Genomic DNA, 27,870 nt, shown 5'->3' with positions numbered 1-27,870 from the left:
GAAAATACACAAACTGCTCTCGCCTACCCGGTTCAGTTGAAAGGTTTCCGGTTCATGAAAATTTAATGAACCTTGCCACTATTCGAAACTTTGACGGGAAAATGACAAAATTCGATGATTAAATAAAAAAATCAATTGCGTGTGGATAGCGCTGTATGGTACTATCTAAGGAGATTGACCCACCCAGCGCATGGTACGGGCGGGCCAAACTTTGTCCTACTACATGGGATTATTCTGACAAGCTGATTGACTAACTAACGGTCGGCAGTGACCATCCGAATTGGTTTCGGCAGGGCTCGGCCTGCTTTAATTGGTGTTAAAAATGGGTTGGGACTCCTCTCCTGTCATCATGCAGGGCGTCGGACTATTCGAACGAATATTCACTACAATATTGTGTCAACTATCTCAATTTGATATTTTACGCTCCACCTGCCAATGTCTGTTGTTGGTCATCGTATGCAGGCTGGTCCATCCCAATCATTGGACCGTCTGTTTCTGCATTGCCAACTACAAGTGGGCGTTCATGGCTTTTAATCCACAACACGCCAATTGATCGCACCTTGTCACAGCCTTCCCGGTACTATGAAGCCGGACCGAATTGCGAATCTGTAACTCGACGAGTACCTAGTATTCCCTTGCATGGTGGAAAGCCGAACGAAAAGCTGTTCTATGCTTTCAACCGTACGCAGTTTTTTTTTCGTCGCTTTGTCGGTTCTACCCATTTATATTTCATTCTTGAAATTACGCCACTTTTGTTTCATTGTCTAACTGCGGGACATATGTTTCGAGTACAAAACGATGGGAGTGAGATGCTTTTTTGAGTTATTTTAGTACGCTGAATTCATTTTTAAGGTTGAAAAATGATTATGATAGTTTACTTATCTGTCATTTTATTCCGTGGATTCTACGTGGTTAACCGTAATGCACCGAATGCAAACAATTTGCAAAACATTTTAACCGCCGTCGTCGGCCATCGAGAGCCGCGAGGGGCTCCAAGGCTTACATTACCAATGAGTCCTTCTCAAAAGCTGCTTATTTGACGTCTAGGAAAATTGCATATGTGAAAATCCCGTTGCAAATAAACGAACCGTAATGTGAGTTCCGCATGCTCCCCAATCGAGAACTGTCATCGAACCGATTAGATTGGGAGAACAGGAGTAAGTAAAAATTAACAAGAGGGCCAGGCTTGCAAGTTTATTGACGCCTTATACATTTCGTGCTATTTTACTGACTGCAGTTTATGGAACCCTCTTGACCCGAACTAATAAAATTGCTACCCGCTTCAGAAACATTCGGTTACAGGCGACATCAAAAAGGAAAACTTGTATACCGCTGAGGCCGCGAGTTGTGTGGAATCGATTACGGATCGAGAGCTGTACTGAATATTGTTTATTCGCGGATTCTGTACGAGAGAAACAATTCTGAATGTGCGTTATTCGAATTGTAAAATTGAGCTATATTTCTGACCATGCGAAATAAATTAAAGAGCTATTTCACACTGAGACTGCTGATCTAAAGTACTAATTCTCCTAGAAACTCCCCGCGATCCGAACCAAACTATTAAGATTCATTGGGAATCTGTTCGATCTACAACAGAAAAACTGCGTAGTAAGCAGTACTGTTTATCTTCTGTGCGGTAAGCAGAAGAGGAATTCCCGAGAAGATGTAATCTACTCGAACTTGTGGGAAATGTGAGTCCGGATAGGTGACAAGTCAAATGGTCGGATGCGATCTGTGTGATACGTGGTTCCATCCCGACTGCGAAGGAAAAACCCAACACGACTTGGACTCTGACAAGAGCTGGAGGTTCAGTCGTTGTGCTAATGATGAGGCTACGGAGTTAGCCAGTCAGCACACTCATAAGTCAGTGAAGAGTATAGCGAGCACTAAAGCCCTTAAGTAGAGCAGCGCGCATTGCAGCTGAAGCAGCGTACTGAGGAGGATGAGATTCAACGAAAACGAGCTGAAGAGGACGAAGCTTTTCTCCAGCAAAAGATGAATATCATCCTGGAAGACGACAACGAGAGTAGCAGAAGCAAATTGAGCAGTAGGGCGAGTCGAAAAAAGGTCGCGACATGGCTTAACGGCTAACAAGGCGTTGGTGTAGTAACAACTGGTGGAGAAACTACAGTCACAGATGAAGATACAGTAATCTTGGTGCAAGCGGTCACAGATGGATGTCAACCTGGCGATATTTGGAGATTTCATGACCGAGCTAGTCAATACAGGATCTCACACTACGAGTCAGCAGTCGAGACCAAGCAAAATGGGACGAGAAAACGAACATGTAGAAATAGAAGGAAATCACGCAATGACGACAAACAATGCCGAGAAGTCGAAGTCATTAACAGCACTGGAGACAGGCAAAAATGCTGTTCGCACTGTTGAAACGAGAAGCACGAAATAGCTGGATGTGCACTGTTTAAGACATTGGATCTGGATGGAAAATGAAAGGCAACCCGTTTCAAGGGTTTATGTAGGACGTCCTTGATCATGCACCAAAAATGGCCGTGTCATATGCGGATTCGATGGCTGTCGTTTGCGCCATCATGCACTAATACATTCTCGGGTTGCTGCGGCGGGCGCAAGGGTACAGAACCGGTCAATAAACAAATCGACCGGTGAATATGTCGCCCAACAGAATCACCACTCGACGCGAAATTTTTGTCTCTTTTGCTATTTCTGGTGACACTTGAAAGAAACAACATGCAGGTCGAGATGTTTGCGTTTCTAGACGATGGATGTCAACTGCTTTTATGGAGATCGGGCTGGCAGCGGATTTGGGCATCGAAGGGCCAGCCGAATCTCTTTGGCTTGGGTGGACAGAAAAGCTCACCCGGGAAGAGAAAGGATCTCAACGGATATCGGTCAAGAGCCCGTTTAAGTTGAACAATGTGTGGACAGTGCAGAAGCTCAACTTTCAAGGACAGTCATTTCAGTACGACGAGTTGCAAAAGCTGTATCCCCATTTGCGAGGACTGCAATTGCTAAGTGGATAAATTTTCTAGAATTATAATTGGAATCGAGCATGCACAACTCATGCAGTTTCAAGGTGCGGGAAGGGAGAACAAATGAACCAGTAGCCATGAAAACATCGAACATCCACACATTCACACGGAGAAGCACATTGAGAACCATGAGTTGTACGAGTTCATGAAGCAATCTTTTAAAGTGAAGAAGCAGCAGTAACAATTTCAATCGAGTCTGCAGATGACATTCGAACACGCGACATTCAGGAGCGCACGATCCGCAGGATAACCGACGATTTCGAAACCTGATGGCTCTGGAAATTTTGATCAACCCACCTTCCCAAACGGCTACCCGCTTACTTTGAGTAGGCTGCAGTCACTGCACAGTGGTCCAGGGAGCGAAATTAGCGGGAAACAATTCTTAACGCATTCATCTTTAGGTTTAGAGATTTGGTGTCTTAGAAACATTTATTGTGCGTGAAAAACTGCATCTTTTGGCTGAAACGGTTTTAGGGTGGCCCTTAAAATGTCAAAGTTGTAGACATTATTTCAAATTATAGTTCAGAGAGAATAATACTTTCTTCTGCAATATTCTAGAACAATCAATTTTGAGCAACTTTGTTGAAGATACTAAATTTGTATCTCAAACCGTTTTCATTTTATAGTGAGTTCCATATCATAACTTAGGGTGTCTCTCAAAAAAGCAGTTTTCTCCGTACAGTTTTTTAATATGATTTTTCTCACAAAAGTACCCTTCAGTGTACTTTTAGAGCATGATTAGAGGCAACTTTTGCTGAAGAAAGAAAAATTTTATCTTGTCTGGTTCAAAAGTTATACTTAATTTTCATTTAAAAATACGCTCTTTTCAAATGTCGATATCTCAAAAGGGGGCAAACGAAAATTGATAATTTTGATTGCATTTGAAAGGCTGTACTTTTGCCTACAATATATTGAAAAATTGGAGAACGCTTTTTTGTCTTTCTCAAATAAATCAAATTTAAGTAAAAGCATTTTTGCGTATAATCCTACAGCGCTCATATTAAAAAAAATATTTGTTTTACGCGGATTCTGTGAATTCATGTCAAGACTTTTCAAGGATCACATACACTTGCAGGCTTTTCATATTGTAAATAGGCTGAGGACCCTATTTTGGGCTCACTCGTTAGGGTGGCGCACTCTATCATTAATTGCTCGACCTATGTACAATCGTTGAAATGCATATAAATTATGATCAATGCGTTAGGGTCAATATATTTGCTTTATTCCTGAAAACCAGTATATTAAATAACTTGTATACGAGTGCAACAGAAACTAGAATCGCTTTCTTCTTACTTCCACCCTACCATACCACCAACAAACATAATGGAGCTATCGAAAATGCAAATATACACTGAAGTCTTTTTAGGCGGTTTTTTATGCGCGCATCCCCTACATAAAGAAGCCTAAGTGTACAATATGTAAAATAATTAAAGACACCCTCGTTCTTTTCTATTTAATCCCATTACCACTACTACTAGTATAACTGATACTGCTACCTGCTGAAACCGTTCCTGCAAATGAACGAAATCGATTGTAAATATGTGTAGATTTTGGGAAATCTTGGCAATAATTCAAAGCAAATTATAGGTCAAGTCATTGGTGATTGGTGGTCTTTACCCTATCTGCATTAGGAAAAGCTTGCAAATGTATGTGATCCTTGAAAAATCTTTATAAGAATTCTCAGAATCAGCGTAAAACAAATATTTTTTAATATGAGCGCTGTAGGATTATACGCAAAAATGCTTTTACTTAAATTTGATTTATTTGAGAAAGACAAAAAAGCGTTCTCCAATTTTTCAATATATTGTAGGCAAAAGTACAGCCTTTCAAATGCAATCAAAATTATCAATTTTCGTTTGCCCCCTTTTGAGATATCGACATTTGAAAAGAGCGTATTTTTAAATGAAAATTAAGTATAACTTTTGAACCAGACAAGATAAAATTTTTCTTTCTTCAGCAAAAGTTGCCTCTAATCATGCTCTAAAAGTACACTGAAGGGTACTTTTGTGAGAAAAATCATATTAAAAAACTGTACGGAGAAAACTGCTTTTTTGAGAGACACCCTAAGTTATGATATGGAACTCACTATAAAATGAAAACGGTTTGAGATACAAATTTAGTATCTTCAACAAAGTTGCTCGGAATTGATTGTTCTAGAATATTGCAGAAGAAAGTATCATTCTCTCTGAACTATAATTTGAAATAATGTCTACAACTTTGACATTTTAAGGGCCACCCTAAAACCGTTTCAGCCAAAAGATGCAGTTTTTCACGCACAATGAATGTTTCTAAGACACCAAATCTCTAAACCTAAAGATGAATGCATTAACAATTGTTTCCCGCTAATTTCGCTTCCTGGACCACTGTGCACTGTAGAAGCGGCTTGACAACGATCCGTATCTGCGAGGGCAAGTGATGCACCTGACCAAGGAGTATGAGTTGAAAGGGTATATGCACCAAATCACCCAAAAGGAGCTTGATTCTAGAACCGAGTATGGTACCTACCGATAGAGATCGTTCAGAACCCAAAAAAGCCAGCGAAAGTTCGTCCTATCTGGGACGCCGCTGCAGGAGTACATGGTATGTCCCTCAACGACATGCTTCTGAAAGGGCCAGATATGCTGACGTCATTGTTTGCTGTTCTATTACACTTCCAGCAAAGAACTGTTCGCGAGATGATTCACCAAATCCGCATAATCGCGCAGGACAAATAATCTCAAAGATACCTGTGTTCCGTGAGCACCGAGACGCATCGCCGCAGATCTATGTGATGTATGTGGCCACCTTCCGGCGACATGCTCTCCACGTTCATCTCAGTTGATGAAAAACAAAAACGCACGAGAATGCTCACAGCAGTATCCCAGAGCAGTCGAAGCCATCATCAACGCTCATTACGTGGACGATTTTCTGGACATTGTGGATACTATCGAGATAGCGGTTGAGTTGCTGACGGAAGGGAGGTACGTGCACGCGCTGGAAGATTATGAGATCAAAAACTTTTTGTCAAACTCTCAGGAAGTGTTGCAGCAACTTGATGAAAATAACAGAATATCCAGAAAAAATCTCTAAATTGGGACTTTCCATATACGCCGAGAGTGTTGGGAATGGTATGGAAACCCACCCTAGATTGGTTGACGTTCGACATCACTGAAGGTAGATCTAGAGAAGCTCTTACTACAAAACACTACGCCGACAAAGTGACAGGTGCTACGACTGATTATGTCATTGTTTGACCTACATGGTTTTATTGACCAGTTTGTTGTTCACGAAAAAATCAGTGATGCAGTATATCTGGAGAACTGGTCCAGATTGGGACGATGAAATTGTGACAGAATAACACGAAATGTGGAGGGATTGGACTTGCCTACGGAATCGGCTGGGTGAAGTCGAATTTCCTCGCTATTTCTTCAGCGAAGCTACCCGCTAGCATCCAGTTACATTTTTTCGTCGACGCGAGTGAGCTTGCGTATGTGTGTGAGGCTTATCTTCAAATCGTTCAAGCTGACTTGGTTTGCTATGTTTTGGTAGCTGCAAAAACTATGGTAGCACCTTTGAAGCCGCTTTCTACTCCGTGGTTCGAATCGCAGGCTGGTATGATAGGTTGTCGCTTGATCCATAGACTATGTGCAGCGTTAAATCTTCCAATCGAGGGGCAATATATCTGGACGGACTCTGTAACGGTACTAGCCTGTATGAGGTCCGACAGCCGCCATATCATCCGTCTATGGCGTTCCGGATCGGCGAAATCCGGAGTAGCACCAACGTCGACGAATGGTACCACGTGCCCTCCAAACAGAATGTGGCTGATGTAGTCACAAAGGTGGGAGTTCATTCCGAGCTGAATTTGGTACACCTCGTTAGAGTTTCTGTACCAGCCGATGGTGGACTGGCCGAGAGGCAGTGGACGAATGACGAACTTCGTGCGGTATAACACCACCACAGAGAACTACCGTTGTCGCTGATCGATATTATCAGGTTTTCAAATTGGAATCGATTGCTGCGAGTAGTAGCAGTAGTACAACGAGCAGTGCAGAAGTTTCGTGGACAAAAGGTCTCAACTAAGATGACCAGCGATGATCTATTGCAGGGTGAAAACTTCCTTTGGCGACAAGTGCAGCGCCAATTCTATCCCGACGAATATTGTACGTTACAGTACAAGAAGCAACACCCCGAAGTAGCACCGAAGGAGTTCGAGATGCGTAGCAATATCTACAAATCTACCTTTCTTGAATATTGCATGAACAGCCGAATTGGGGCTGCACCGGCCACCCCATTTGAAGTTAAATATCTAAACATTTTGCCGAAAGATCACCGTCAAACGCGCCTCCTTGTTGACAGCTACCATCGACGCTTCATGCACATCAACAACGATTCGTTATTTTATGAGATTTGACAGCGCTTCAGAATTCCGCAACTGCGTCCAGTCATCAAGCGTGTCGTCAAAAATTCCCATCGTTGTATGATTAAGAAGGCAACGCCCCAACTGCCGATGATGGTGCCACTTCCAGAGGTTCGACTTACACCACACATCCTTGCATTTAGTCATACCTGCGTACACTACTGCGATCCAAATCTGGTTAAGCAGAATCGCAGCTTGGTGAAGCGCTAGGTGGCGCTCTTTACATGACTCACTGTACGTGCGGTCCACTTGGAGGTTGTCCACATTATATCGGCACAGTCCTGCATGATGGCGATTCGTCGATCCGTAAGCTGGAGAGGCGCCCAGCAAAATTCTACTTCGACAGTGGCGGATCCAGGTGGAGAGTCCTGTGTGTCCGGATCCACTCTGAAATTTTTTAACTCGTTTAGAAATTTTAAATGAGTTTCAAGTTTATATTAGTTTCAAACTGAAAATCATACCAAACTAATTTTGGCCAACAAAACCTTTATTCATTTATTAAGGCCATTACGCATTACGAAATGTTCAATGTTCATTCAAAAATCGAAATTTCAGACCCCTCCCGAATTTTTTTTCGACAACGGTACGTGCTTCAAGAGGTCCAGTAACTTACTATTAGAACAGATACAGAACTGAGCAGCAACGTTCACGAACGTAAGAACCAGCTGGGACTTCTACCCACCATGAGCACCATAAATTGGTGGATCCTCGGAGCGGATGGTCCGCTCCGTCAAAGTAGCGATGGCAGCCGTCCAGCACAACAATCTCTAGCCGAGGTGCTAGACCCAACCACTTCATGCTTTACGGTGCTCAAGGTATCGTCCAACCAAAAACAGCATTCGCAACTGAAGCAGCATCTCTCTGGGACAGCTGGAAGCTAACCCAGATTTAGTGGATCAGTGCTGGAGAAGATGGGTCCGTAAGTATCTGCCGACATTGACCAGACGCGCCAGATGGCTCCAATCGACTAGACATCTGGAACCTGGAAATATTGTATATGTAGTCGATGAGAAAAAACGCAACGGATGGGTAAGAGGACAAATCATCGAGGTGCTAGCAGAAAAAGATGGACAAGTCCGGACAGCGGTGGTGCAGACCAGCGACGGTGTCCTCACTCGGCCGAAGGTGATGCTAGCACTGTTGTATGTTCGGACGAACCGAAAGGAGAACGTGGAAGAGGGATCTCCGGAACTACATTGTGTAAACTGTGTCCATACCGCAGAACTTGACCGATCTTCACTATCAGCTCAACGAACTCACGGCCTTATTTCCCGACAAAATCAACGATGCACAGAACCGGTAGATAACTATTCAGGTATTTCGGATCGCGGAGTAAAAGCGAACTAGCTTGTTCGATTGCTATAAGTAGACTGACTGTGTATTTCAACGATAGGATCGACAGCCCCAGTGGTTAGTAGTATGGGTATATTTACCAGGCAGTACCGGCATCAAAATTAGTTTACAACCGGACACCCAGATTCACCTGATTCCAAATTAGGTATAGCTCATTTTCTATATATATATATATATATCAACTGATAATAATAATATACCATTTGCAATTCAACACTAACAAGTTTCTTCGTGCTCCATCATACTCTTGTCTGCTGTTTCATCCGAATCGTCCAGATCTGCTAGTTGACACCAGCGTTTGATACGATCAGCTGCATACACCGTAGTTCGCATTCGATTCGAGTTGCGCACGCCCGGTAGATCCTCCAACTCGTAGCGATCATTGTCCAACACGGATTTTACCACATATGGGCCCTTGTATTTCGCCTCCAGCTTGCGACTGTGGCCCATCGCGGTAAGATCTCTCTCTACTAACACCATGTCATCCACCTGATAATGACTCGGTTCCTTTCGTCGTTCGTCGAAATATCGCTTCTGCATTCGTTGTCTATTCTCGATAGCATGCATCGCCTGTTGTCTCAGCTCCTGAGGGTTCTCCAACACATTGTTCCCCTCATCGTGTGTCACGTGGCGTATAGGATAATACCAACGCACTCGGTGTTACATTTGTAGTTGAATTTGGCATATTGTTGATCGACCACTGGATTTTCAGCAAATGCTCATCCCAACGCACGTTGTGCTCACCCACCATACAACGAATTGCATTTAGCACTGTTCGGTTGGCTCTCTCGGCTTGACCGTTCGCTCTCGGAGATCCAACAGCTGTTTTGATGTGTGTTATTGCGTTCACCCGACAATACTCCTCGAATAGTTTGGCAGTGAAAGCCGAGCCCCTATCCGTCACCATGCGATTTGGTGTTCCAAACGTAGCAGTAACATCCTCCAAGAAATTCAACACAGGCGCAGCTTTTGTTGAACTCACTGCTCGGACTACCACAAACTTAGAAAATCCACAAGTTAGAAGCACCACATACGAATTTCCTCGTGCTGATCGCACAAATGGACCCATGTGGTCCATGTGCACTGTACTGAACGGAACGGGCTCTTTCGGTAAACTATGCAAGTATCCTTCTGGTCTTCCCCCTTTACTTTTGTAGAACGCACACTGCGGACAGGCTAGTATATAAGACTGGACATACTTGCGCATCTTCGGGAACCAGAATTTCTGTCTCAACTGTTTTAACACTTTCTCTTCAGCGAAGTGGCCCATTTCGTCGTGGTATGTGTGTACCAGTCGCCAGCGAACTTTATTCGGCACCACGAATTTTTTATCTCCGTCCACTAATCTCATCAATCTGTGTCTCTCCAGTCGATAATTTTGCTTTATTTGTCTCTCTTCGTCAGTCAGTTGTTCTCTTCTCAAAATATTAATAATGTTACACAATCGAGGATCTTGTCGTTGTAGAGCCACAAGAAAATCTGTATTACTCACTTCGATGGCCAATATATCACACAGAACTGGATTCACACTTACACCATCTTCAACTGGATTTCTGCTCAATGCATCAACGTGTCTCATAGCACTACCCGGTCTGTGCTCTAGTCGAAAATCGTATTCAGTAAGCTTTAAAAACCACCGTCCGATTCTGGCGTTCATGTCGCGCTTTGTATATGTGTCTCTCACTTCACTACAATCGGTACGCAACACAAAAAATTTCCGATCAGATAATGACGGAATCTTTCGATGCTCGCTACAACTGCCAACACCTCCAACTCATAATTATGGTACTTTCTTTCCACTTCCGACGTTTTCTTGCTGTAATAGCTGATCGGACGCAAACCTTCTTCCGTGTGCATTAGCAAAATTCCTGCCAAACCGTCTTGCGACGCATCCGTGTGCAACTCTAACTCGCAATTTGGGTCAAACAGCACCAATAGAGGTCTATTACTCAATGCTTTCTTCAGCTCTTCAAAAGCCTTCATTTGCTCACTCTTCCACCCGAATGATACATCTTTTTCAACAGCGTAAAAAGCGGTGCTGCCACGATACTGAACTGCGGGATGAATCTACGGAAAAAGCCCGCCAATCCCAGAAACTGTTGAACTTGCAGCACACTTTCCGGGACCGGGAATTCCGCCACAGCTCGTGTTTTTGCTGCACCTGGCCGGATCCCACATTTCGATACCTCGAATCCCAAAAAATCGACCGCCGCCTTGAAGAAATGCGATTTTTTTTCAGATTGATAGTGAAGCCACTTTCCTGGAGCACCTCTAGAAGTTTTTCGAACTTATCCAACACTTCTTTCACATTCTTCCCACCGATCACTAGATCATCGATATAGGCCACAATTCCTTCTTTACGAAGCTTCCCGGTCAGCTGGTTCATGGCTCGCTGGAACACTGAACAACCATTGGCAAGCCCAAACGGCATTCGAGAAAAATGATAATGGCCGTCACGAGTCGAAAATGCAGTACACTCTTGACTGTCTTCTGCAACTGGTATCTGGTAGTAGCCAGAATAGAGATCCACAGTAATAAACACTTCTGCCCCACTGAGCTTATTCAAGCACCATTCAATATCCGGCATTGGGTAACGGTCTTTCACTGTCTTTTTATTTAATAAACGTTAATCTACTGCCATTCGGAATGAACCGTCTTTCTTTGGCACCATTACGACTCGGCTACTATACGGCGATTCCGACTCTTCCACAATACCGGCTTTTATCAGCTCTTCCACTAAACCACGCAGAGCAGTCTCTCTTGCATACTCCATACGATGTGGTTTTACATACACTGGCTCTTGATCACTTAATACGATCTTCATTTCCGTACCTTTCGCGACACCTAACTCATTCATATCCTTCGCGAAGCACGAGCGGTACCGATTCACTAGCTTTAGAATTTCTTCTTTTGAACCCTCTACGTTCAAATCATCAACTTCAATTGGCGAGTATTTCACTTGGCTGTCGATTGTGTACATCGACTCATATTTCCGCCGCTGCACTACTATCCTCTGGTTTACCTTTCCAGAATCTGCATTGTGATCACTATCACGTCGAAATTCCACTTTTCCGTTACCTTTCACCATCACTATACCATCTTGGTTGAGTATATCCCGTCCCAATATGATGGCAGTGTTCTGTACCCAATTAGGGACAACGTTCAGCTTAACTGGCACTTCAATCTCATCGAGTTTTACAAAAGACCTCACCATTTTATCGACATCCACCTTTTTGCCACCAAAACCAACCAACGTTGTATTTGTCACTTCACTAGCACCTAGGGTTCGCAGTACCGACCCTTTTTGGCGAGAACCGGTACTACGGTACTGAAGCCCTCAGTACCGGTAGTACCGGTAAAGTACCGGTACTCGAATATTTTTTTTTAAAAAATCGAAAAAAGCTTCAAACTGAAATTGAATGCTCAAACTGATGATCTTATTCTCAGATGATTGATTTGTGCTGATCAAAAAACAATTCAATTCAGAGAGTCCCTATTCGCATAAATGCAACACGGCAATTGCACTCGTAGATCGAGCAGTTAAGCTCTCCGACTGTAAAAACCGACCAGCGGCAATCGAAACAGCCAAAAAGATATTGCGAATAAACCATTACCCCTACTGGTTTGTTCGCAAAATTCTGAAAGATCGGGTCCATAAACACTATAATGGCCTACAGCAGAATAAAGATGCGACTGCTGAAATAGCATATGTAGCTGTGCCATACGTCCCGGGACTCAGTGAAAAACTAGAGAAAATTCTGAGAAAACACGATACAAAACTTGCTTTCAAGCCAAAAGATAAAATAAAAAACAGAATTTTCTCCAAACTGAAAGACCCGATCCCACCAGGGAAACAGAAGAACGTGGTGTATTCGATTCCGTGTGGAACAGGCGATGGCAAAACGTATGTAGGACAAACGGGGAGAAGGCTGGAAACGAGAGTAGCGGAACACAAGAACGACGCGAAGAAAAAAGATGCGAGAACTGGTTTAGCCCAACACACATTGCAAGAAGGACACATCTTCGATTTCGACAACACCCGGATACTGGAACGAATCGAAAACCAGGAGAGCAGACTAACTGCAGAGATGTTTCACATCAAAATTCTCGGCGAGGAAAAAACGGTGAACCTACAAAGAGAATGTGGAACGTTCTGCACAACATACGACGGTCTGGTCACCAAGCTTCGACAGTGTTTGAATAGCGAGGAACGCAGACAGTCGAAGAGTGATCGCCCGCCTAGCGGTGGAGAGTGAACGAGAGTGAATGGAGATGCGTGATATAAGTTTATGTGAGTTAATTGTAAATTGTGTTTAATTTGTGAATGCTAGCTTTGTAATTTTTTGTGAACAAATTGATGTTAACGTTAATGCTAAATAAATGTTTGTAGGCGTCCGACGATGGCTGAAGAGCAGTAAGCCGAAACGTTACGTGTAGTAATGGGAAAATTTGAAGTTTTCATTTTCACCGAGAAAAGTCAACAAGTCCATGAAATAAAAAACATGTTTATTGTTTTTAATTGCTTCGGAATGGCAAGACTTATTTCACAGAAGATATTTTTCATATAGGGCACCTTCTTTTATTTCGAAATCTAGGCCACTTTGAAATCAATAACTGCTAAGTGGTGCGACTTTCGTCGATTTGAATAGATGGTAAATGTATGAAACCCTATTAAAACATTAAATCAAAGCGAGAATGGCAGTAAATCCGAGCAGGTTAATCGCATTTCCTCTATTGCTTTTCTGAAAATTGGCTCCGACCTTTATGTCGTTTGCCTACTATTCTCTAATGCATATCAAGGCTCCTTGTTTTCCTGTAAACTATGGAGTTTTGCTGAATTTTCCGATCACCAATAATTACAAATCGCCCCATTTGAAGCAGTTCACCAAGTCTAAAACTGTTAGCTACTAAATCGCTGTTCGTTCTTTTATAAAGGTTTAAGAGCAAACCAAATACAGACATGACTCAGACCATAGTCTTATTACGCGCCGCCCAGTGAATAATGGAAACCAATCAGAATGTCGCTAATAAAACTTTAACTTCTAGAATTATTATGATGATGGCCCCACCTCATTCCCACACAAAGGTGTTATCTCAACGATTTATCTAGAAGGCAAATTAATATAATTAAACGTTAACTTGCAGACCGATATTTTGAAACAGATCTCCTGCAGAGTTAACATATTTGTCATAAAAAATTGTATAGTACCGAAAATACCGGTACTGGCTTTTGTTCAGTACCGGTATTACGGTACCAAAAATGAGTCGGTATTCTCGGGATTTTTGGTACCGGTATTACCGGTACCACAACCCTACTAGCACCGGCCCTATCGGCGAACCGATATTGAATAGTAGACACTTTGCACCCCGAGTCGATCAAAGCGTTCAGTTTCATTCCTCCCACCTCAACCAATTTAACGAAATTGTTTTCCTCTTCTACCACTTGCATTTTTGAGGGTCCAGGTTTCGGTTGTTTCATATTTGTACATTTTTTCGCCATGTGGCCACTAATACCACAACTATAACAGCATCTTTCAGCCACCTTTGGGTAAGCGATCGCCTTATGTCCAGGTTGGTTACATCGATAGCACGTAAAAACTTTTTCTTTCTTCTCAGTTGTTCGCACACGAGTTGATTCCAATGGTGTATTCATCATACCCTCCATCCACTTCAACTGCGACATCAGCTCATCAACTGTTTCGATTTTTCCTCCGAGTTGTACTCGACATTTGGATACGAACTCTCCTAACCCAGCGATCGCGTATTTCACTACCACACCTTCAGCTAAACCGGCTCGTTTACCCAAAGCAACTTGAGAGTAAATGCACTCTTCAATCGTCTCATCTCTCAATTTTCGACGCGTTGTCATCTGATTGTGGTAGTAAATTGGATCGCGTGCCGACGGAATTTTTGCGTAAACCGCGTCCATGTACTAGCTACATCTTGTACTCCAGACCACCACAACTTTGCCGAACCCTCCAGATTCAAACGACCACAATGTAATTTGGTAGTATCATCCCAATCGTAATGTACTGCCGTAGTTTCGATATCCTGGATCCACTCTTCCGCCGATGAACACGTGGCGTCTTTTGGGTTGAACTTAGTGACCAATTCAATTCACGGAAATCTGGACGACGAACTGCGCGATCTTGGCCATTCGCCGGTTCCATCGAGGCGATAGTTAAGCGATGTTGCAAGCGTTCGATTTCAGCTTCTTTGGCCGCCAATTCTAACCTTAGCGCCGCGGCATCCTGTTCACCATCTCGAGATATTTTGTTCGTTTTTCGCAATGTCACAAATTGATCACGCGAATTATCAGCACCTATGTTTCCGAATTCACTTCCGCTCTCGTATTCTTCAGATTCCGACATATGGTCTTGGTCAGAACATGTGATACCACACCAGTCACTAGCACGTATCTATGATAACCATGTGTTTTTTAATTAACCACACGGTTCGTTTGTCCCGCTATTGTCTACCGATTTCTCTAGTTTTAGAACTGTTGACTACGATCACCTCGTATTGTACCACACCTGGCTGCTTATCCTGTCTACAGCTTGTAAACTGTGTCCATACCGCAGAACTTGACCGACCTTCACTATCAGCCCAACGAGCTCACGGCCTTACTTCCCGACAAAATCAACGATGCACAGAACCGGTAGATAACTATTCAGGTATTTCGGATCGCGGAGTAAAAGCGAACTAGCTTGTTCGATTGCTATAAGTAGACTGACTGTGTATTTCAACGATAGGATCGACAGCCCCAGTGGTTAGTAGTATGGGTATATTTACCAGGCAGTACCGGCATCAAAATTAGTTTACAATTGGTTGGGGGATGTTGAAAACCGTTTCAAACAAACGAACCGCAACATGAGCTCCGAACGCTCCTCGATTGAGAACTGTCACCAACTCAACGTCCACGGAAGCGTAGTGTTCTTGGACGGTATTTCCCGGGTTGTTTTAGTCGAAAGACGTCGCAACCGATAGTGCCATTCTGTGCTGCTGCATCAAAGCCCTGTTCACGGTATAAGGAGCTGCTGAGCCTGCTAACCTAACTTCATGTAAACGAGTATAGTAGTGCCTGCCGATATAACTACACTTACATGCTTGTTTCGTGATAGGATTCACTACCGAGAACAGTGCAGTTGAACTATCTTGTTCTATCGCGGAAATAGGAGATGATACTAAACGTAAGTTAGCATTATTATGTGTGAATTCCTTCTAATCACGCTAATAAATTTTAGCTTTAAAGCTGACTTTTTTATTTTGATTATATATGTTTTAACGTTAGAGTCCTTCACCTCTTTTCTGGTTAGAGAATTTTCTTTTGGAAAAATCCCTAACCCTATGTGCGGGGTTGGGAATCGAACCCAGGTGAGCTGCGTACTAGGTAATCGATTTACCAACTACGCTATGCCCGCCCCTCCCCACTGAGACTGCTGTAAGGAGGTATTATAATCTTTCGGGAATTTCGTGATCTGAACTGGCAGTATTAAGTAACTTTCCAATATAGAAGTTTCCTTTATGAAAGTACAGTTCTTGAATCAATGCTATGGAAGCTTTACCTTTACCTGTGCGTTTATGTTGTAGATTGAGTTGTGCTATTCTAATCATTGTTAATTACAACTTGGGATGTTGCCGCATGTAGTGAGACATATCAGATTTAAACGGGACACGATCATCCCACGATTTGCGAAGAAAATATTTAATGGAGATTCGCATAACACAGTAAGGACAAAACCCAAAATGCTCCGTACGCAACTGGAATATTTTAGTCCTTCCATCCATCAAGTCCTTGGCAGGGAATTATACCTTGACTTGGGGGCTCCTGGTTTCAGTCGCCTCCTACGACATGGGAGCAGGACTCCAGTGGCTCAATTCTTGGACAGATTTCACACGGCCTCTGGGCAAGTTCGCCTGTATACATCGAAAGTTGATAATCGAAACGGTAAATGCCATGTTTATCGATATCATATGTTCTTTCCGCTGTTGTTAAAATTGGTAACATACGCTCAGGCGTATTTGAAACGCCAACCGATTTCCCTCGAGGAAGCCACCTAGGGCCACTTATCTTTCTCATATTCATCAACGATCTCTTCACCCGCATCCAACCTGGAAAATTACTCCACTACTATGATCTGAACATCTTTCGTTAAATTGCCTCAGAACTCAGCTCTGCTGTGCTCCAAGATGATACAGCTAATATGGATATGTGCAGATCAAGGTCGATAAATGTAAAGTGATATGTTTCGGGTGTTCTATAATTCTGAGGCGTTACAAGGCCTGTGTCATTAGAGTGACAGAAAAAAAATGACCCCCATCGACCCACCCCTGAGTCGATTCCTAGTCCCACCAGGAGTGTCTGCTCCAAATTTTAGCCAAATCGAACAAGTCTAGCTACCGGACCAACGTGCTTGAAGTTTGTATGGGATTTTTCGACAATTTACATGGAGAAAACCCACTTGCGAACATTTTCACCGCTAGGGGGCACTTAGGGTTGCCACCTTTGGAGTGGCTTTGACCCGGAGATTTTCACGACCTAAGGGATGGTGGATTATGAGTGAAACTGGACAGAAATTGGAATCAAAGCGATTGCTCGACATTTTAGAGCACTTTTATCGCTTTTTATTACCTAATGAGCTAAAAAGAGTCAAACTGTACTATGGGTAAGTACCCAGAATACAAAAGCACCAGCTACTCTCGCTTTGATGGATAAATCGAACGTGCGTTGCTCTCCTTCACAACTAACAGGAAAAAAGAGCAAACGAGGTATGGTGGCGGCATCACATGGGTAGCACTATGTGGTGTTGGATATCCATCACCAGAGGTCCCAACAAAGGGGCAAAACTCACCTCGCTACCCAACAGTTAAGGATCGCTGCAGGAGTAGCAACAATACCAGAAAAATTCATTTCATGTTGACCTAGCCAGTCGAATTAGAACAAATCCGCCATACCTTGGTGCAGCTGTCGATAAGCACCACCAACTGTGAAGTGATTTGATAAAATTGCAGCAAAAAAACTTTTTACGCCATTTTGAACGACGTAATGGGATGCAAAATTTCAATTGTAGCATATAGCGAAATATTGCTTTCCTTGATTTGTAGTAAATTTGATTTGTTTTTCATTTTCATTGGTTTGCGAACGAAATCAGCAATGTTTAGTGAGCTCATCCTCGTCACCTTGAAACGAAGGGTTAGTCGGACAAAATAAATCTGAACCAGAGTAATAGTAAACTTGGACATTTTAAATATTTTGCAAAGAATCAATTAAATTCAAAAAAGTTAAAATTATGCTTCTTCCCACCAAACCCGGAGAAATTGATGTAAAATCCGGAGGCCCGGAGATCGCTCCCGAAAACCGGAGTCTCCGGGTCAAACCCGGAGGGGTGGCAACCCTAGGGGCACTGTATACATCAGATTATCACCAAAAGTGAAACTTAAGAAGATAATTCTATTATCTACAACTTTTTTGAAGACTGCAAAGCGATCCGACTCGAACAAGAAAAGTTATCAAACTTATAACGAAGTGATGTCTGAGTCAGTTTTGCATGGGGCCTAGCAGTGCATGGTAGTGTATCAGTACTAGGTTCTAACAAACTATACATTTTTATGGAATAATGGTTAGATTTAGCTCACTAGTGTGTTCGGAAGAATTGTAGTACATAATACGAGTTATGTTTTGGTTAGAAAACTTTTGTTCCAGCTGTGACCGCATAGATGGCGCTAACACTAACTTTTCAACGGAGAGAGATAGAAATTAGGTGTCTTCTACAAATTTGTAGAACAAGATTTTTTCAGTAATTTTGCCAAACATCTCGATATTCTATCTCTCTCCGTTAGTGTTGGCGCCATCTATGCGGTCACAGGTGGAACTAAAATTTTCTAACCAAAACATAACTCGTGTTATGTACTGCAATTCTTCCGAACATACTATTCAGCTAAATCTAACCATTATTCCACAAAAATGTTTAGTTTGTTAGAACCTAGTACTGATATACTACCACGTACTGCTAGGCCCCATGCAAAACTGACTCAGACATCACTTCACTAAAAGTTTAATAACTTCTTTCAACAAGGCCGGATTGACTAGCAGTCTTCGACAAAGTTGTAGACAATTAAATTATCTTTCTTGTTTTCACTTACAGTGATAATACGATGCATACAGTGCCACCTAGAGGTGAAAATGCGAGCTAGTGGGTTTTCTTCATGTAAATCGTGGAAAAATCCCATACAAACTTCAGGCACCTTGGTCCGGTAGCTAGACTTGTCAGATTTGCTTCAAATTTGGAGCAAGTACTCCTGGTGGGACTAGGAATCGACTCAGGGGTGGGCCGAGTGAGTTTTCAAAAATTCATTATTTTTCTGGACACTCTACTGTGTCATTGAGAGGGTGGATTTTAATAGTGATTATTTGAGAAAACTTCAATTTGTCAAACACTTCACAGCAACGACGGCGGAGGCAATTGCAACATTGCGTTTTCTGAAACGAAATACGGTTGATTTGGTGGGTTTTTCTGCACTGAAATCTATTCATTGCGCACAGGTCGGGAGCATCTCAGAATATGCCGTACAAGTTTGGGCGCCATACAACACCGTTCAAAGTAACCGATCGGAATGCGGACGAAAAGGCTTTGTATGATTTATTTTAAGAAAATTGCCTTGGAACAATCCATGCGTCTTTCGCTTTATAATGACTCTTATCGCACTTTCTTGCAAAGAATGGAATTTTCGATACGCTGTCGAATATTAGGGGTCTTTCATAAATTACGTAACGCTTTTGGGGCGAGAGGGTACGACAAATTGTGTCAGAATTTGGTTCCGGGCCCCGGGGCAGTTGCCCCTGCTGACCCTTCCCCCTCTCATCGGCCCTGAATGACCGACAGGCCACCTGATGCTCCCATGAATAAAATGTCAATTTAATTGTGTGCGATGGGTTTCGCTATTAAGAGGGACCCTCAAAGTTGTTCTTGGTCAGAACATAACATCACATTTCGAATAAGAAAAGTTTTATTCCTAACGAGTTTTTCGTATTAGTTGAATTAATTAACATTTAAGGACCCTTTGAAAATATCCTGAGTTTAGTGAACTGATTTCATGAGACCAGAAATAGTTTAATGCTCTTAAAGGCACCTAACGGGCTTTTTACTTTCTCGGTCCCACTTGCTTTGTGTGACAAGTAAACATTCATTCATCTTACCTAACCTGTCGGAGCTATCGAGCAGTCACTTGCTGGCAGTTTTCTAAATCCCATTTAAGTTTTATGTCTTCAAAGAGTAATTTTCGCCCGAAGCACCTAGCCGGACCAATTTGCTTCACTGATATATATTTTATGCTTAGGTACGATGAAAAGGAACCTGCCAGCAGCCAGCTTTACCTAGTCAATTAAATTGCAACATGTGGTCCTGCTGTAACACAGGTTCTCGGTGTGAGCAAATTGAATTCTGGATGAGGGATCTCATAACTATGGAATCATGTCGCTCGGTAGTAGTGTAAGATGTGTAGCGGAACGAAAAGATACTGTAGCTGTACATATGTACTTTGGTTCAAAGATAATTAGTCATGTCTTACGCATATCTAGTCAGGTCTATTAAAAGGGAGGATTTATGTGCGGATTTGTTGATGGATTTCAACGTGATTAAGAAGTTAGTCTTTAAAAGGAGGCTGCATGTTGGAAAGTAATGAAAGTTAGATGAGCATAACCGGCTTCAGAGCAAATGGATAATTGATGAGAACTTTCATTCCCGTATATTCGTATAAACCGAATAGTGCTATCGATGAAAAATTATAATTTATTGAATTTCTACTATTTTTAACAATTTTATTTATTATCGTAATTTTGGGAGTCCATTTCAGCCTAAGCAATATTCTAATTGCAAATATTTCTACGCATGTTTTCATGTTATCGTAAATCACTTTTATCCGTGCTTTGTTAGTTGTGCACAATTTCGCAAAGGGATCTCTGTTTCCGATAGTGCAAATACTAACAGCACCTTTACTACCTACTAAAGCACGAAGCGTAGCTCGCACTTATCGAAATAGGAAATATCTGCACTTATTGAGTCGGCTGGTCTTTCGGATTGCGATGCTCAGTCCAGAAAAAAATGCTCGCTATTGTTATTGCAAAGAATAATAAAAAAAGATAAGCACCAGGCACACCAACGCACACACACCCATACATAAACGAATGCAGGAACCAGGAAAGAAGGATCTGGCGTACTTTTCTCCTAGGAGTGGGTTGTAAAGTAGCATTCCGTTGAGTGGGTTTGGTGTCGAGAGGGGTCCTCGTGAAGCGCACTCGGTTCGGTACTAAAGTGAACATGAGTTATTGGAAAAGATTCAGCGGTGAGTGGGTGTGATAGAACATAAACCATGGCTGAACTGTGGATCCACGAATTGCTGCAATCAGTCGAAGGACTTTTTTTTTGCTACAAATTTTCAGTTGCACTGGAATGAGGAAGGGGTCAAATACGCTTGTACAGTTATACTTATACTATCCCAATGATGAGTGCTGCAAGTAAATCCGCAAATCGTTCCAACGATGGTGACCTGTTGCCATTGGGAAGATTGAACAAATGATTTTTTACTTTCATCGGGGGACTAGTTTTCAAAGCGATTTTCCTAATGGAAATAATGCATTACAGCAATTCGTTCTTATTTTGAATTAGAATCATGCATTTCTTGGCGAATTTCGCGCTAAATCGTATTCAGAGTTGGCAGCACCCTCTCAGACTTTAACTTTCTGCACATGAGAACTTTGTCACAAAAAGCCACTTTGCATACTTTGTTTTTCCAAATGAAAACCGCGTAAATTTCAAAATCCGCGTAAATGAAAACCGCGTAAATTTCAAAATCCGAGTAAAAAAATGGCGTAAAAATTCCGCGCAAAAAAAAATCCGCGTAAAAAAACCTGAGTGTATATTCATAACAAACTTGAATGAGGGTAAAGATAAGCCATTTACCATCATCGATTTATGCGAGATTCAACTAAATACCACTTGGCCGTGTACGAAGAAGTACATATCTTGTCTATGTACCCGCCCAGGAAGTAGAGATTGATGGTGTAGCCTCCAACAGGGGCCTTAGTTGCGAAGTATGGGGTTCGCTCCTTCAAGAACCCTTTGCTTCGGCAAGTGAAAATTTGTCCAGGAAAAATCAAGAAGTATATGAAAACAACTTATTTTCCATCAGCCTCAATTCGAACCTTTCGCCGTATCTGCTCTTCCAAATTTTGATCTTTTGGACGGGGCTAGTCTGTTCGCCTTTTTGTGCCGCGAGGCATGAACTGCCATTGTTGCAAACAATTGGGCCTATAGCGACTTATTGTAGAAACAAGGCATGCTTTGGAAAATGCGGAGAAAATCATGAAAAGTTTTCTACTGTTGAGAGACTCCGCATGATCTTAAAAACAAAATTAATGGCTTTATATTTACCTATCAACGACCATGTCCACATCGTTATAGTTACAGAAGGCTCTCCATTTGATGGAGTATGGAAAGCACTCTTTGAATTTCCTGGGGAATACATGGGAGTTTTTGAGTACTATATCTGAGAAATCATAGCAAATTACCTTAGTTTGAATTCTTTCGCAGTGTTCCATTCCTGGTAATGAGAAGGCGGACACTTGGATTAAAATGTTAATGAAAAGATGGACATTTAGGCATTAGAATGTGATATTTATGAAAGATCGCGTAGCTTCAATGAGTTTTTAAATATTTCTTCTCAGAGGACGCTCGAAAATTGGCAAATTTCGTGGAGCGATGGAAGTTCAGGAATCCCAAAGGTATCAACAAATCTTGGTCCAAGAGAATGGCTGACTTCATTCGGGTGATATCTCAGGCCATGTACAATCATTATATGTAGAATGTCTATCTCCGGCGTATTGGGGTCGTAGAGAGCGGTTTCTACGCTTGTGGTGGTGGTTATCGCAATATTAAACATGTTGTCTGGTCGTGCGTTAAGTGCTCTAGTACCAGATCACCATTAAACGAATCCCTTCGTCTTCGTTCCAGTCAAGTCCGAGATGCTTTACCAAATTCTTTACTGATACTTTTTGCCTGTATCAGGCAACTAGCAGTTGGGAAATTGGATTCTGAGATTATTATGTCTTTCATTGGTTTAGTTTTCGATAAAAATACGCTGAAAAAAAATCAGTAAGGGCAAGAAAAACTTTTTTCAAATAACTTTTTTTCTTGAAAGTGCCAAACTTGAATGTTTGACGGTAGATAAGGAACATAATTACCTATCTTAGAACAAAATTTCATCCAAATCAAAGAAATCGCAAATTGCAAATTGTGTAGGAGTCGATGAAGAATTTTTTCAATATTTGTATTCGAAAATTTAACTAATTTTGTGAAAATCACTCCTACAACTTTTTTTTGTAGGATGTGTCATTTTTAGACTATAGCCATTTGAAAAATGTTGGTAAAAAAGTTTTACCCTTTTTAAAAAACAGTGTAGAGCATTTTTGGAAAATTAATCAACTTTTCATATGAGGATGAAAAAATCACGGACTGATAAAATCAAGTCTGCGCTGTAGTATCGAGTCAAATCAACAGGGATTCTGGCTGGTTTCTGTGGCAATACTGACATTTGGAATTCCGAATTTTTTGACTTAGTAGAATGAAATGCACAATAAAAACTTTAAAATCAATACGGTAACACAGTGACCACCCTCCACACAAAAGTCGGACAAAACTTCAAAAGTTGCCTGAATTCGATGAAAATAGGTCATTTTGTGAAGCTGAAATCTTATTTCAAATTGATTTTTTAATTTAATTCAATTTTATTCTGGCACATAACCAACCTATTCCAAAAATTCAACTTGCATATAAAATACACTATATGTGGAAGTTCACTTTCAAAATATTATGTGTAGTGAATTATTAACAGAAGACACATTTTTTTACAGAAGACACATTTTTTGAATTGTTATTAATTGTGAGTGACATTTATAAATTACTTTTTTACATTTTAACGACGTTCGATTAGCTAGAGATAACTGGCTAGGGAAAATTATGAAAATTTAAGTTACATTACGAACTAGAGTAATCAAAAATTACTATGCATCTCCTTCAAACATATCAAGAAAATTCACATTTTTCATACCTCGGGTCAGAAAAGGATAAAACACGACATTCATTTCCGAAAAGTACACTTGTTTTCGAGTATCATGCCCTATAAGCGATAAAGTCACACTATCATGCACTATAAGCGGTCATGAAAACGTGAGCTTATTTATGATTCCTAGTGTAATAGTCCCACCTAATTTAATATACTACTTGACAAAGAAAATATGTGTAGTCCTGGAAAATTTTCAAAATGTTTGTGTTATAAGAAAACTATACCTAAATTGTTCAAACCTTACTTTCCCCTGAAGATGAAGGGATATCCCTTCGAAACGTTGCACTATGGGAAGGCAGGCATTACATCAGGTCCAATTTAATTCAATTCTATACTGAGTGTTTATATATACTATAATTAAGGAAATCCTTGGGTATTTTAGAAAAATGTCCGACTTACCTGGACTATATAGATGTTTGAAGATGAAATCTCTGTCCCTCTCTTGTTAAAGAGTTTGAAATGACATGTTACCTTATCTCAGTTTCCTATTGCCAATTACCTGAAAACTTTATTGTGAATTGTGAAACTCTTTTTAGGAGAAATATCTGTGACCAAAAAGACGTACTTGAAGTCGAAAACAAATTAAACGTTCCAATTTCCTGGTAACTAATTAAGGTCCATCAATGAAATAGCAATACCAGATAATCTTAAATGATGTCGTCAAGAAGAGAAGAACGAAATCAAAAAGGTGAAAACAGAAAATTGAATATTAATTAGAATTGTACATTAATTGGCCATCTTTTGAATATTAGAATTTTTCTGAACAGTTCAGAACTTCCTGAAATAATGCTTCTCAAATTCGTAAAATTCGCTTTATTCATTTTTTTAAATCATTTTCTTTAGTTTCATTCTATACACTCATTCTAATCAGTTTACTCATTTCGTTATTTTTGTTTATAAAATTCATTTAACTTATTTGTTTCTATTTATTTCATTACATTTCATACATTTTATTCAGTTTTTTCATTTTAATAATCTGACTATTCTTTTTCAGTCATTCATTTTACTCATTTAATTGATTTATTTATTGTATTTATTTTATTTATTTCACGTGTTTTAATTATATTATTTATTTTTTATTTTATTCGTTTTATCTACTTTATTAATTTTAGTTATATTATTTAATTTAATTATAATATTTATTTTAAATATTTTTTTCGTTCTATTTTTTTACGTTATTCATTTTCTTCTATTTTATTATTGAATAAAATGAATAATTTTATTCATTTTGTTCATTTATTTTCATTTATTTTATTGATTTTCTATAATTTATTCAGTTTATTCGAGGTATAATTCGTGTAGAACTCGAAAATGTATTCATCCCACGTCTGATCCAACAATTATATGTATGAAATGACTCATCTCACTGTTAGGTAGATTAAGTCGGTTTTTTTATGAAATATCATACAGTTATGTCCAGCTTACTATTACTATTGGGACCTAGAACTTCCGGGCAGAAAATAAAAATTGAGCGGAGCGCCAAAAAATAGATATTATAGAACCACAAATCATGTTCGTGGTGTAGTTCACAAAACAAGATATCGCGAATCAGTCACGCATATAATATAGGATATGGGATAAGAAAATCGTGATTAAAGTCCTAAAATGATTAACATCGTCTAAATGTCGGTTCTTTTAATTGGTATACTTCATACCAACCAGTGTATTTCCAAATTATGAATCATAACAAAAACTTAATATGTCCAGTGAATAATCATGGTAATTCAACAAAACATTGTATGTAAGGCCATTAATATTTTTGTCGGGAGCTAGTTTTTTGAACACACAAATAGTTTCATGAATACCTGGTTTAATATCCATAATTTCAGGAACTTGGTCACGATTTTCGTCAGGATTTTTTTATTGGAATTTATGTATGAATTTTTTTCGGCGTAGCGTGATGATTATACACGAACATTAACCCATATAGTGCAACGATTCCACTTATGTTTGGACTATACCCTGAACAGGTCGTTAGACTATTAAATCACTATTTAGACTATTAAAGTTTATTAGGGCTGTCATCTTTGTGCAACACTTTGAGCCCAATTGTAGCGCAACAATTGGGGCACTCGATTCGAGATTTCGTTGCACTCAAACCCGGGAATTTCACTGTTTTCAGCGCATTTGTTTTATTAGCCTGGTTCTTAACAACGAAGCAAAGCTGTTCATGTCAATTTTTACAAATTCCATTGATTGTAGGTCTAGAAATTAATGAATTAGTGAGGCACCTACCTTAGTATGGTGAAAATTGGCACTTTATCCTACTTAACATCGCTTGTATCCTGTAAACCCAATTATACGGGCTACCAACTACAACCTATTGCTTCGAAGAGTGCTACAGAACCCTACCGCCTGGCTTCACAGGTGGGGGGTGATCGTTATCTTTAATCTCAACAAGAGTTTGTTCTGATGAAAATTTGAAGAATACTTCATCTCTCTTGATACGACTATCGATGCTGTAATAGCGAAAGCGTTGTCATCATCGAACGAGAAGGGTGCCCTGTATGCTTTGTTCTTGCGGCACTACAAGCGTGTCCCTTTTCTCGACATTATGATTCACGAAGGGAGCAAAGATGGGCATCGATAGTCCTCTCGCCGTCATCTTTGCTGGCACTAGAGAAACAATAACCAACCATTTCGTTACTGCCGGGTTGCTGATATTCCATAATCTCCGTTCCTGGAAGACCGTTAAAGACACTCGTTAGTTCGTTTATAAAACATCATTCGTCTCCATTTCATAGGAAAAAGAACTATTCGAAGTAATGATTCTTTTTCACACGAACTCATCGCACATGGTTAGGTATTGGTTTCCAATCATTGTTTCCCTACCCCCAGAATCGCCGCAGGTTGATATTTCAGTTTTTTTCGCTTTCAATCAACGGTACAAATTGTACTCGTCTTTTGCAGTCTTAGGACTCACCACCACATCCCAAGCGGGCATCTATCATACCACCCAGTAGTGGCTGCAGTGAAAAAGACTCGATAAAGTTGGTACTGATCCGTTTTGTATGCGTTTTCTTTCTTCCCTTTCTGCTGCACAGCCAAGCTCGACGGTGTCAAAACCTACATGCGCATGAGACGGGTTCCCAATCATCTCCAGGTGAAAGTGATCAAATGGTTCGACTATCTCTGGCTGACGCAGAAGTGCTCAGATGAGGAGAGAGCTGTATCATGTCTTCCTGACAAATTAAAGGTAAGCTGTTTATGTCATGTGAAAAGTGTGTGTTCCTCCCTGAAGAAACGGATATCAACACTGTGCTGTAAAACTATACACTGAGCAAATTTTTGTGCATCCGGAAACAGTGGATTCAATGTTCTGTAAGTTAATCAAATCTTAATATTGTAAGAAAATTTTGACAGCTTCCCCAAGGATTGATTTTTCCTTAATCATCATAGCATTAAAATGAAATTGTCAGATACTGTTAGCTTTGATAAATTTACAGAATAATGCATCTAGTATTTCCGGAAGTGAAATTTATGTCGGTACTTATTTGCACCTCAGTGTACTGCTGTTGGAAGTTGCTATGACAGCAAATTGTAAAGGAACTTTTAGACGGGTGTTGCCGTCATCCCTTTCGGTGTCAGAATTGGAGCAATGCTGGGAGCGTGGTGACGCAAAACGAAATCGCTTCGTTTAGTTGACTAGTAAATTGGATAACGAAGCGAATGATGACCAAAAGTGATCTGATAAAATTGGACGATAGTGATTTAAGTGTAATTCTGTTGAATTGCAGCAATATAGAGTTCGTTAAAGTTCACAAATAAGCGTGTAAATTTTGGGAGCAATTGGCTGTTCTCTGGCCTTGTGCAATGCGTTTCAATTTTATATGGAAATTTGATTGAAAAATAAAACAACTTTTTGGCCACGTCGCTCATACAGAGCACCCCTACCAGTTAAACTCGTAATAGAATTTATGATTACAATATACAGTTATGTTGCCGTTTTTTTTAAATATGTGTTTCTGTACGCAAGGTGCAACAAATGGT

The 27,870-nt window shown here is 40.7% G+C and overlaps 1 protein-coding gene across 5 annotated transcripts in view; it reads left to right on the top strand.

Annotated features, from left to right (window-relative positions):
- The window catches only part of LOC131689698 (cyclic nucleotide-gated cation channel alpha-3), a 520,080-nt gene that overhangs the window by 398,284 nt on the left and 93,926 nt on the right, over positions 1–27,870 (top strand). For all 5 annotated transcript variants that reach the window (XM_058974953.1, XM_058974954.1, XM_058974956.1 and 2 more), the window contains one exon: positions 26,925–27,076. In XM_058974953.1, coding sequence (XP_058830936.1) covers positions 26,925–27,076 — 152 coding nt within the window. The remainder of the gene's footprint in view (positions 1–26,924; positions 27,077–27,870) is intronic.

This window comes from Topomyia yanbarensis, chromosome 3, assembly GCF_030247195.1.
Source record: "Topomyia yanbarensis strain Yona2022 chromosome 3, ASM3024719v1, whole genome shotgun sequence".
NCBI lineage: Eukaryota > Metazoa > Arthropoda > Insecta > Diptera > Culicidae > Topomyia > Topomyia yanbarensis.
This window is presented reverse-complemented; position numbering and strand designations above follow the sequence as displayed.